At 40.4% G+C, this 13,113-nt stretch overlaps 1 protein-coding gene across 1 annotated transcript in view; it reads right to left on the reverse strand.

The window, feature by feature from the left end:
- The window catches only part of chchd3a (coiled-coil-helix-coiled-coil-helix domain containing 3a), a 233,628-nt gene that overhangs the window by 34,737 nt on the left and 185,778 nt on the right, over positions 1 to 13,113 (reverse strand). The window contains exon 6 of the mRNA XM_078420115.1: positions 6,154 to 6,224. Within this exon, the coding sequence (XP_078276241.1) occupies positions 6,154 to 6,224 (71 nt within the window). The remainder of the gene's footprint in view (positions 1 to 6,153; positions 6,225 to 13,113) is intronic.

A 13,113-nucleotide genomic window follows, 5' to 3' on the forward strand; every position in this document is an offset into this window, starting at 1 on the left:
TCATTAAGCTTTCAGCTGAAAGATGGGGATCTTCAGAGTGCAAGGATTCAGTTTTAAAAACTAATTCAGATGTCCCATTGATTCCAGCTCATTTTGAAGTTACTCAATTAGTTACATATGCGTCGGGTTTTAACAAAAGATCCTAATAAGTGATCTTAGAATATAATATATATTTTCACAGGTTCAAATGATTATCCAATAATTATGAATCGCTCCTTAACAAATTGATAGCATCGAGCAACACAAAAAAATGGCCTTTTGGTGCATTCACCTAACTATACTAATCCCATTAACTAGCACTTGTTTGTAGTCTTCTATTACTCGGTGAGTCAAATGCACATCTAAATATTTCTCAAATGTCGCAAGAGTGTCTGCCACCATTTACTCCTCAAGCTGCGGATTCCAGATGCGTGCGCATTTGACCTCAGGTGCATTCCTGACTTCCGCACTGAGTTGCTCAGGTGTGAAAGGAAGGATCGTGTTGCACCATGGATTGCAGCTAGCAGACCATCCTCAACACAAGTGTCAGCTAGTAGGCCAAGGGTTATGGCCATTAGCTAAAGCCACAAATGTAAAGCATTTGCAAACACAGCTATTTTGAGACGTGTTTAAAACTACAATGAAATGATATGAATTAAACAATGATTAAATTGCAACTAGTGAGCAAATTCAACATTATTAACAAAAGATTTCTTCAATCATTAATAATAGCGAATGCTGAGTTCAATTATTATCTTGGATTTTCAACATCTGATTTGCATTAGAGGAAAAAAAGCCGGCAGTTGGAGCTGTGCACATTTCATTGATAAGCATTCCGCAAATTTCTTGTGACATTATTTAGGGAAAAATAATTTGCTAAAATTGGAATTGAATGGTCTTCTGTGGTTAATAGGCATGAATGGCTCAGAATATCAAACGAGTTCATATGCTATTTGCAATTTGAATATTTAAGTAAACCATTTTAACCGATGTTAAGTTAAAATCACTCAAAGAGTTGGATATATTCAAGTTGATAGGTTTATATACAGCGTATAAATAGAGATTAAATTGTTGGTATGGACTATGCAGATAGTATTCTGTATCTGTGGTGTAACATTACCAACCAGATCCAAGAGATATACCACACAGGGAAAGATGCTGAATGCATGCTAGATCCAAGAAATATATCACAAAGGAAAAATATGCTTATTGCATAAGTGGTGAATAATGCTAAATTAGTGGAGATAAATTTTTGTGCTGCTACTTTTGTTACAAAGTAATTCCTTTACAAACCATATGAATCATCATTAAGTCACATGATAAAAATTCCCAAAGATGCATCAAGAGATATTCTCGTTTTGCATTTCAGAAGACGACAAAACAAGGGGAAAAAATGCAAGGCCATGAATCCTAAGCAGCTGGCAGATCAAAACTCACACTGTTATCATCCAGATATACACGAGTATTTTCACACTGCCTATAAATTTGCGATCTTAATTTATGTGAAGGGCTTCTCCTGGCTTTCAGATCAATGCCACCTGCTAAATGTTCTGTTCCTTACAGCTGTCCATGAAATTCTTTCAAATCAAGTGTCTACCTCCTTCTACCACATCCCATTATTTTTGGAAACAGCGACAGCTTCGTACATTTATCAAAAACAAAGGAAATCACTGGTGCTGATGGAAACGCTAAAAATACTAAGGAAACAATAAGGGAAAAAAAAGAGCAGACAAGATACACAATAAACAGCTAAGACTGGAATCTTGAACTAAAAACAAAATGCCGATGGAACTCAGCAGTTCAGGCGGCATCTGTGGAGGGGTATAGATAAACAACATTTTAGGTTGGAAGAAGCATCTCAACATCTGTCTATTTCCATCTGCAGCTGCTGCCTGACATGCAGGATTCCTCCAGCACTTAGCTTTCTTACAATACAGAACTTTATTGTCATTCGGTACAGATACCGAACAAAATTACATTTCCAGCAGTCACAGAACACAACAAAAAAGAAAAGAACACAGGACACACGACCCCAACACAAACATCCATCACAGTGACTCCAAACACCCCCTCACTGTGATGGAAGGCAACAAAACTTCCCCCCACGCCCACGGACAGGCAGCTCGACCCCTACCGAGGCGACCGACACGCACAGCCCCCGCAAGCATAGGTTTATATTCATTATCATCAGGTGTACTGAGGTACAGTGAGAAGCTTTGTTTTGCATGCTATCCAATCAGATCAGATAATATTATACATAAATACAATCAGGTCAAACTCAAATACAATAGGTCAAGGGAAGGGGAAGAAGCAAAGTGCAGAATATAGTTCTCAGCATTGCACACCAGCTCCCTAGATAAAAAACAACAGATTTTTGAAAGATATTTTCCTGTGCTTTCCAGTGTCCAGTTAAGATACGGTTTTCACCCTCTTCTAGTCTCAGATACATGTGTGCGATGCAAGACCAGTCTGTCTCTCTTTTATTCTGTGCATTCCTGCCCCCAAAAGAAACTCTTAGCAGAAATGGAAAGCTGTATTTGGTGTTCCCTGGCCCAATGCAATAGATACAGAAGTGCAATGTTTAACCTTCGAAATTGAATTTCAAGGCATATTTGCAGAAACAAACAATAAATTTGAAAGAGAATCAAACAACATTTGGAAATTTTTGGTTTCCCAGTTCCCCTGCAATGTAGCATTCACTTGATAGTGTTCACTACTATACGTTGTCTATATTATAGAGTAGTCACCCAGTGCTCTATTGGCTAATGATCGTCCTTCACAAATTGCTGTCGAAAAAAATCACAATTTCTTGCGGAAATCCTGATGGATAGCAAACGTCAAAATTCCTAATGGTTCGTTTACTATTCAAAGAGTTATAACTATACATGTAACCTCATGAAACATCAGCCTGAATGATGCTCAGTAAAATGGATTCACATTAAGGAGTACGGCTCAGTCAGTCCAGACAGCTAATTGACCCTTTATAATGGAAATGCTTTATGTGGCCAAGAATGCCCCTACTTGGTTTGTGCAAGGCCGATTGCCTAAGAAATTAACACGCACATTCTAGCCAGTTGTGATTTATTTGACATTATCCTGTCAATGTGGTTCGGTTTAATGATTAACCTCAGCTCTCAGGATACAAGAAACAACTCTTGTTTTTCATTGAGGCACAACATCAATACCAAATGTCTTGCACAATATTATTTATTCCAGGGGAGAAAAAAAGAATACAACTGTTTGACAAATGTTATTTCTGGCCGTGCCGCTGCTAGGTTTCTCCCTTCTCTTATTCATCCTAATCCCCAAATGCACCACTCTGCACGTCTATTTTCCTCCTACATGCTTGTGTGTTAAACTAAAGCTCTGTAACACTCTTACTCAAACTCACTCTCTCCCCTGATCACAAAGATGCGGAGTTCTGCACTATCGTCTGACCTTCCTCTTCCAATTAATAATCTTTTAAAACTCAGGCAGCTTTTTGATTTAACAGATTATATCTAAGCATCAGATCTACGAAGAATTATGCAATCTTTTGATTGTGCCAATTTTCACTAACGACATTAATTTGGCTGATAAATCAGTCCACAATTATTTGATTTAATTACCATTCTGAATTACTCCCAACTCTACTTTTACATGTGTACCTTGTGTCTACATTTACATCATCTGCAGATACATGTGACGTGTGTGCTTTTTATTCTCCTTCAAGCAGATATTAGGAATAAAGAGGTACATTGTGGTTCCTTCTCTCTGATCTGAATTGCTGTCACCTTTAAAGAAGCTGAAATAAACACCTGAGTGAATAGTGTAAGAAAATAACTGCAGATGCTGGTACAAATCGAAGGTATTTATTCACAAAATGCTGGAGTAACTCAGCAGGTCAGACAGCATCTAAGGAGAGAAGGAATGGGTGTCGTTTCGGGTCGAGACCCTTCCTCAGACTGATGTCAGGGGGGCGGGACAAAGGAAGGATATAGGTGGAGACAGGAAGATAGAGGAAGAACTGGGAAGGGAGAGGGGAAGAGAGGGACACAGGAACTATCTAAAGTTGGAGAAGTCAATGTTCATACCGCTGGGCTGCAAGCTGCCCAAGCGAAATATGAGGTGCTGTTCCTCCAATTTCCGGTGGGCCTCACTATGGCACTGGAGGAGGCCCATGACAGAAAGGTCAGACTGGGAGTGGGAGGGGGAGTTGAAGTGCTCAGCCACCGGGAGATCAGGTTGGTTAAGGCAGACTGAGCGAAGGTGTTGAGCGAAACGATCGCCGAGCCTGCGTTTGGTTTCGCTGATGTAAAGAAGTTGACATCTAGAGCAGCGGATACAATAGATGAGGTTGGAGGAGGTGCAGGTGAACCTCTGTCTCACCTGGAAGGACTGTTTGGGTCCTTGGATGGAGTTGAGGGGGGAGGTAAAGGGACAGGTGTTGCATCTCCTGCAGTTGCAGGGGAAAGTGCCCGGGGATGGGGTGGTTTGGGTAGGAAGGGACGAGTGGACCAGGGAGTTACGGAGGGAATGGTCTCTGCAGAACGCAGAAAGGGGAGGGGATGGGAAGATGTGGCCAGTAGTGGGGTCCCGTTGGAGGTGACGCAAATGTTGGAGGATGATTTGTTGGATACGCAGGCTGATGGGGTGGAAGGTGAGAACGAGGGGGATTCTGTCCTCGTTACGAATAGGGGAAGGGGGAGCAAGAGCGGAGCTGTGGGATATAGAAGAGGTCCTAGTGAGAGCCTCATCTATAATGGAAGAGGGGAAGCCCCATTTCCTGAAGAATGAGGACATCTCTGATGCCCTAGTGTGAAACACCACATCCCGGGCGCAGGTGCGGCGTAGACGGAGGAATTGGGGGTAGGGGATAAACTTTTTGCAGGAGACAGTGTGGGAAGAAGTGTAGTCCAAATAGCTGTGCGAGTCAGTGGGTTTATAGTAGATGTCAGTCACTGGTCTGTCTCCTGTGATGGAGATGGTGAGGTCCAGTAACGGTAGGGAGATGTCGGAGATCGTCCAAGTATATTTAAGAGCAGGATGGAAATTGGTAGTGAAGTGTATGAAGTCAGTGAGTTCTGCATGGGTGCAAGAGGTAGCACCAATGCAGTCTTCGATGTAGCGGAGGTAGATTTCGTCCTGTGTGGACGGTGGGCCAAAAGGCCTGTTTCCACGCTGTATCTCTAAACTAAACAAAATGCATAAATATAGGAAGGCTACCCGAGAAGACAAAGGGACCTCAGCTGTTGAAGAAGGGAGGAAATCTCTTAATTAATTTTATTTGAATCATTGCATTTTATTCCCAATTAACCCAGAATCTTGTTAGAATAAGCAGCATGTTGGCTTCTGAGAAAGAAGCCCATGATTGTGAAAGAACAAAGTGTATGTACATTTTTGAATTGAAATTAACAATTGCTGGAAATAGCGCAGCGGTAGAGTTGCTGCTTTACAGCGAATGCAGCACCGGAGACTCAGGTTCGATCCTGACTACGGGTGCTGCACTGTAAGGAGTTTGTACGTTCTCCCCGTGACCTGCGTGGGTTTTCTCCGAGATCTTCGGTTTCCTCCCACACTCCAAAAGACGTACAGGTATGTAGGTTAATTGGCTGGGTAAATGTAAAAAAAATTGTCCCTAGTGGGTGTAGGATAGTGTTAATGTACGGGGATCGCTGGGCGGCACGGACTTGGTGGGCCGAAAAGGCCTGTTTCCGGCTGTATATATATGATATGATATGATATGATAGGTCAACCCAGAGAGGAAGGTGGAAGGAAGGTTAGTGTTTTGGTTGTGGCCACGTGGTGAAACATCGCTCATTCTGATTCCATTCGTATCATTCCTTTGACATGCTGACTGATCTGATAGGCATTTCCAGAATTTGCTGGTTTAACCTCAGAATTTTAAGCATTGTTTTTCTAAATTATGACTTGGAGCAGGAAATAAAATAGGAGATCACTGTGTAGGTTCTACCTCATTACTTCCCCACAATTGTACAGAAGGCACAGGAAATCTCAGCAGCAGCGTATGCTCCCATGCTGCTACATTTCAGATGAAAATAATAAATATTAAGAGAAGTTACCTAAGTATCATGATGATTGCTGGATGAAATGGAGCATACACATAAGACTTAAAGGCAACATCACATTCGCTTTTAAGAAAAGGCTCTTTATAAAACAAACAATGCATCTTACTTGAACTTGGACTCCACTTCACTAACTGCCTTCTGGTATTCTTCAGTGGTCAGCTTGGAGAACTGGGCGCTCTGCAGTGAGGCAAAGTAAAGCAAGGTAAGTAAAGAAAAATTACATTGAACTATAACCCTGTTCCCTCCAAGGGACAAAGTCTAGCCCAGCCATCACCGCAGTAGGTCTTGGGATACACATTATTGCGATAGACGAGGTCTGCTGTATTAGATAAAAATCAATGGTGATGTGATTAGACAGGAGCACACTGAGATGGGTGATTGCTTGCAGTGATGAATGGTTCATAATTGGCCTTATGGTCTGACGCACTGTAATCTCATTTGGGCTCAGATTTATCTTTCTTTATCAGATCGATAAAGATGAACACAACAGCTGTAAGAATCGATAACAATTTTTGATCGTTTCAGCCCAAAGGCTCATTTTTATTTAGGAACGATATTTTGAGTCGTTTATTTGCTGTTTTGATTGCTGTTCAATAGCTCGGTCAGAGTTTCAATACAAAGACAGGTTTTTCTAATTTTATTGCAAGCCAACATCAAAAAATCATTTGTCAGCAGAGATAGGATACATCATTTGTTTCTGGTTTTTCTCTTCCAGCATCATTTCCTCATTACACAACCAGTCCTGATGTTTGAAGACATTTATTACCACCCACTTTTAATGTAGTAGAAAGCGGAAATACAGAACCAGACACAGTCCCTCAGGCAGACGTGACCCTGTGTAATTTATCTACTTGGAAAAGGAAAGCAACACTGTTTGAAATCCGTCTTACTGGGCTTAATTCAATACAAACAATAATAATTTCAGAAGTGCATGCATCATGCTCATTTCTTCAGTAAACCAAGCTTTATTGGAAATGAAATAAAATTTCACAGTATAACATTGCAAACATCTTTTCAGTGTACACAGAATTTAAAAAAGATGTTCTACAGGATATGGTTTATAAAAAAATTCAAACATGAAAGGCAATTCTCCAGATTCCCCAAGATGTTATATCAAAATGGTACTACATTTGTTTTGTAGAGATAACACATCATAAACAAAACTAAATGATCTGGTTATTTCTATAACGTTTTCAGAGAACTAAAAAGTTGCTGCATTTGCCTACATTTTCCATCATTTTGGTTTCATTGTAATTTGCCATATCTGCAATGTGATATATCTCTGTGATAAAATAAGGTTTCATTTCTTTAATTGCACTCCAGTAAGTAATGGCGTCACAAATAGAAGGGACATATGGAAAGGTAGTGAGACCAAATTTAGTCAGTGTAAGGATTGAAATATATTAGTGCAATCTATTATATTTGCACTATGTAATAGATTGCACCAAATGGTCGAACCACAACAAGTGCAGCTGACCCGTTAATAGACAGAATGTGCTCAATGCAGTAACAAGGAACTGTAGATGCAGGTTTACCAAAGAAAGACACAAAGTGCTGGAGTACAATACAATACAATACAATATATCTTTATTGTCATTGTACAGGTGTACAACGAGATTGGGAATGCGCCTCCCATACGATGCAATAATTTAATTAGCTAGTCAGTATTAATTTAAACAACCCAATGAAACAAATTGTAACAGTTTTAAAACAGAATAAAGTGCAAGTAGATCTGTGCCGGATCACTGTGCGATGTGACCATCCGGCTCAGCAGGACCGGTTCATAGCAGCTATGGCCCTGGGGATGAAGATGTTCCTGAGTCTGGAGGTGCGGGCGTAGAAGGCCTTGTATCGTCTGCCCGATGGAAGGAGTTCGAACAGACTGTTGCAGGGGTGTGAAGAGTCTTTGTGGATGCTGGTGGCTTTTCTGAGGCAGCAGCTCTGGAGAACATGGATAGGTGACATTTTGGATCTGGACTCTTCTTCAGGAAGGCCTAAATATATTTTTGCTATGTTAGATGGGCTTTTTAAACCATCGGCACTTGGACCTCGATCACAAAAAGCCCATCAACTTTGTTAATTTCTAAGCAGGCTGCATACCGCTATTAAATTCTGTTGGATGTCTTGTTACACATTATTTTAAAGGGAATGGATATAAAAAGTTCTATACATTCCCCTTTTGGAGACAGTGATTCATGAGCACGAGAAAATAAGAGCAAGAATAAGCCACCAGGCCCCTCAATCCTGTCCCACTGTTCAATATGATTATGCAGATTTATTTGGCCCTCAGCTCCCTTCTGTACCAATTCCTCATATCCCTCGATCTTCCAAATACTATCTATCTCCACCTTAAATATAAGTGATATTTGTTCTCCATCATTCTCAGGGGCAGAGAATTATCAAGAAAGTAGAAATTACGTCAGGTTAGTGGGAGCCTGACCTCAGTTCTCTTCAATATATCTAAATGTATAGGCTGGCAGAGATCTTACTGTTGTCTCTTTGCAGAAATCCTTTTCAGTGCATTCCAGATTTTTCCTCCAGTGTCATTACAACCTTCGGAGCTAAAAATAATTATGCAGATTATTAAAAGATTTCATATTTTTTTATGATTTGAATGTCACAAATAGTATGGTTTTATTCATGTGAAATATTATTTGAATATTCAGTGAAGCTGAATTGAACGAAGAGAATTTGAAATATCATGATGCATACTCTGGGCACACTATTTAATAAAACAAAGCAACAGAATGTATTTGAATTCAGGCTTTTACATTTTTCATTGTGAACACATTCTTTATCTATGAAAAGGTTTCAGTTTGTCGTTCCTCCTATTTATGCATATCAGTGTGGCTTATTTATCACAAATGAACAACAGTTTAGAAAATAATTATTTATGAAGGTGTATTCTTGGAAGAAAGAATGAATAGGGGCAAACTGAAGTTAAGTGAGGATATCATCAACCAAGGTTTAGCCAGTGAGACAGATACAAGCGTGAAATTAGAAACATGCTTCACAGGAACTTTACTTCGACAAATTCTCTGACTGATGCTGCAACACTGCATACACTCTATTCATTGGGCCAATACATATATGATCGTATTTTCCTGCTCATTCTAGCTTCCCACAACCCCCACTACTTCTTTCCTCATATAAATTCACGACACAGCATAGCACAAAAGGCAATTCCTTACATTACCATATGCTGCGTCTTTTGTTCAACAATTAAGCTTCCTTAAACTTCTCCCCCTTAAAACATTATCCCTTACAAAGTCTCCCATTGAATGTATATCCACTTATGGTATTTGATAATTTGTTGTGCAAAAATATCTTTCTGAATATAATTCAATGATACCTTGAATCCCTGGTTCTTTTTCCAATCATCTAAAATCTAGTACGCTTTGCTCAAGTGCATTAAACTAGATTATTAAAAGGCAATGTACAACAATTATGAATTGAGTAACATAAATAATATGGTTTTATCCATCAAATGGCTGCCTGCACTAGGGGTAAATAACCAGCTAACCTAATGTAGGTGCAATGGAGAAGATGCCAATCCATTGTGCAGCTCTTGTAAGATGACTGCGGTGATCCTAAGAGGGTGGGAAACTGATCTGTTGTGTAGGATTGCCTCAGCTGATAGATTAAATACTAGAATTAAACTAAACTAGTTGAAATAAAGAGCACCATTAGAAGCAATGTCAACACCTCAATGATTCTGTATTCCCGTCTTCAAACATGTAGCGTGCCACAGCCTTTCAACAAGACAATTGCACTGTTTCACATTTCAAAATGTTACTTAAAATAAACCCCAAACTGCTTCTGACACTTTTTGTGAGGAATTACCAACTGCTCCAGAGGCCCTTTCAAGATACCAAGTCATTTATCAATTATATTCATTTCTGGAGATTTTGGTGATCCACTGATATTGCAGATTCACAAGGGAAACAAAGTGCAGCAGTCACAATTTAGCTCCATGCTGACACAAACCATTTGATTTTCTTTTAAAATGAAAAAAAAAATGATCTTGCAGTTTCAGCTGGGAGAAGAATGTGCACAACTTGCAGTCTGCAATGTAGAAAATAACCAAGGCAGTTTGCAGAGGTGATAAAGGAAATGATGCATCAATGTGGAAGAGAAAAAGGGAGGCAATAGAAAATGTGGTTATATATATTTTTTTTTAAAGGCTTTTAGAGGCGGAAAGAAATTGAGTCCAGAGTTGTGGTGTCAGGGAATAAAGCTCAAGTGTGTGATGGGTCCAGCATCAATAGCTGTACAAAGAGAGGGTCTTCTGGAATGATGAATTAGCAGAGTCAGAGAACTAGCGGGTACAGCAGTGGATGGATAGTTACAGAAAGGTTCAAATAATAAATTATATTTTAAATTCAGTGCTTTGAGGGAGTGAAAACAAGTATAGAGCCACGTCTTTCCAGCCAAAGTGGTGATTTACTTGCATTTCTTTCAGTGTACTGCAACCGGTGGTCACAGTGCGGTGTCTATGTTGGCGAAATGAAACACAAATTGCGTGATCACATTGAAGGAACACCTAAGTTCAGTCTACAAGGGCAACCTCGAGTCCCGTCACCTGTCACTTTTAATCTCCTTCACATCCCCTCTACCTATCCAAGGCCTCCTCTAAGGTAACTATGAGATCCAACACAAGCTTGAGGAACAACATCTTCTCTTCCATCTGGGCAAGTTGCAGTTAGCCAGGCTTAATACCAAATTTGACAACTTTCGTTCTGTCTGTATCAAATGTTCAGATTTCTAGTCACCCTCCTGTAATTTCGACCTGGCTTATTTTTCTTCTTTCTTTAGTGTAGCCAGGCCAGCTGGGCATGTCCGACAGCCCTGTGATTAATACAGATAAAGGAGCATAATTTATTTTAACTGCCACATGAACTCATTTGGTTTCACCCTATCATAGATATTCGCTTTGCTCTAGCCACCCCACTCTTTTTTCTCCTGCAGAAAACTAACAGATTTTCTCTACTAGAATACAAATTGCTAGTGCAACTTAGCAGGTCAGGCAGCACCTCTGGAGGACCTCAGGATCCTCTTTCAGACAAAGCAGTTTGAATAAGGGCCCCGATTCAAAATGTTGCTTTGCCGTGTCCTCCAGAGATGCTGCCTGACCACCTGAAAATACCCAAGATTCCAGTATCTGCAGTGTTTACATTTTCTCTCCTTCCATGTTCTGTCAAAGGGCCTCTGCGCTGATACATTAACTCTGTTTCTCTCTCCTCAGATGCTGCCCAACCTGCTGTCTTTCCAGCATTTTATGTTTTCAGATTTCTAGCTTTTGCATCTTTTTTGCTTGTTCCTGTAGAACAACAATGGTTGTCAATGATACATGAGTGACATGTTATGGATAGCTGATGATGTTTATATGAGAGGATAATTCAGGGATCTGATAAATAATACAGTGAGAAATTTAACTGACCAGCAAACATGACGTGGATTAAATCTATGGTGATCACTGGGAAATGAGGTTTGGACAGAAGAGGTGACGCCTCAGGACAGAACCCCTCTTCAGACTGAAAGAAGACGTCTCGGGTCGGAATAAGGGTTACGACCCAAAATGCCACCTATTCCTTTTCTCCAGAGATGTTGCCTGACCTGCTAAGTTACTCCAGCATTTTGTGTCTACCTAATGTTTGGACAGATACCACTGAGATTGAAGATTTAGTTTAGTTTAAAGATACAGGGCGGAAACAGGCTCTTCGACCCACCGAGTCCACGCCAACCAGCGATCACCGCACATTAACATTATCCTACACACACCAACGACAATTTACAATTACACCAAGCCAATTAACCTACAAACCTGGACGCCATTGGAGTGCGGGAAGAAACCAGAGATCCCAGAGAAAACCCATGCCGGTCACGGGGAGAGCGTACAAACTCCATAGAGACGCAACACCCGTGTTCAGGACCAAACCCAGGACTCTGGTGCTGTAAGGCAGCAACTCTACTGCTGCGCCACCATGCTACCCATCTTGTTAGCTCCTTGTGGCAGTGACAATGATGAATTTGGATCTAAACTCTGGATTGACCAGAAGAGCAAATTTCATAGAGTTTTAATACAATCTCACAAATGACACGTAAGGGACCCAGTGGTAAGGATGTTTTTAACTGTCTGTTATCCTGTGGTTATGGCACCAGAGGCTGTGATTGTTGTGTTCCTTATAATAAATGCTGTGGCAGTCATCCTCAAGAGAGAGAACTCCTGTGAGACAAAGATACAGCTTAATATGTAATTTAGGTATTTAATTGATTATCTATGCATGACCATCTGCTTTTAGTAATATTTGTTAATATATTTTCCCCACCATTGCCTCTAAAAGGGCAGACTCTTTGTCTTGCATTTGTGCAGAAATCTTTCCCAAAGATGTACTGGAAAGACCAAAACAAATTGTTAACCAACTACCAACTTCATCCCTCTCCCTTCTAACTATCTGAACACAACCTTCTTTGTGTTTCACACCCGAAATCCATTCCAGCACTGACCACTTACATTTTCAAATTCTGTACCATTCATTTGCCATAGAAACCTTCCTCCACATTTAACTAACTGTCGTTTTGATTCTTTCACTGTACTCCTGGCAGACTTCCCTTGCTTTCCTTCGTGTAAACATTGAACGTAGAACAGTACAGCACAAGAACAAGCCCTTTGGTCCACAATGTCCGTGCCAAACATGATGCCAAGATAATCACTTATCAACCTGCACATAGCCCATATCTCTCCATTCCCTGTAAATCCATATGCCTATCCAAAAGTCTTTTAAATGCCACTAATGTATCTGGTTCAACCACCACTCTTGGTAGTGGTTCCAGGCACGCACCGCCCTCTGTGTATAGAAACATGCCCCACACATCTCTTATAAACTGTGCCCCTCTTGAGGTTATTCAAATCTCCACCGCATGTCCTTGCTTGCATCACAGATTTCACCTGTTATTCAGCTGTTTGCTGATATATGTAATAATTCACGGTTTTAAAATTCTCAAACATCTTTTCAAACTCCTCCATATTTTCCCCTCATCCACATTTGTAAATTCCACCTCATCT

Source organism: Rhinoraja longicauda, chromosome 23, assembly GCF_053455715.1.
Source record: "Rhinoraja longicauda isolate Sanriku21f chromosome 23, sRhiLon1.1, whole genome shotgun sequence".
Classification (NCBI taxonomy): Eukaryota; Metazoa; Chordata; class Chondrichthyes; order Rajiformes; family Arhynchobatidae; genus Rhinoraja; species Rhinoraja longicauda.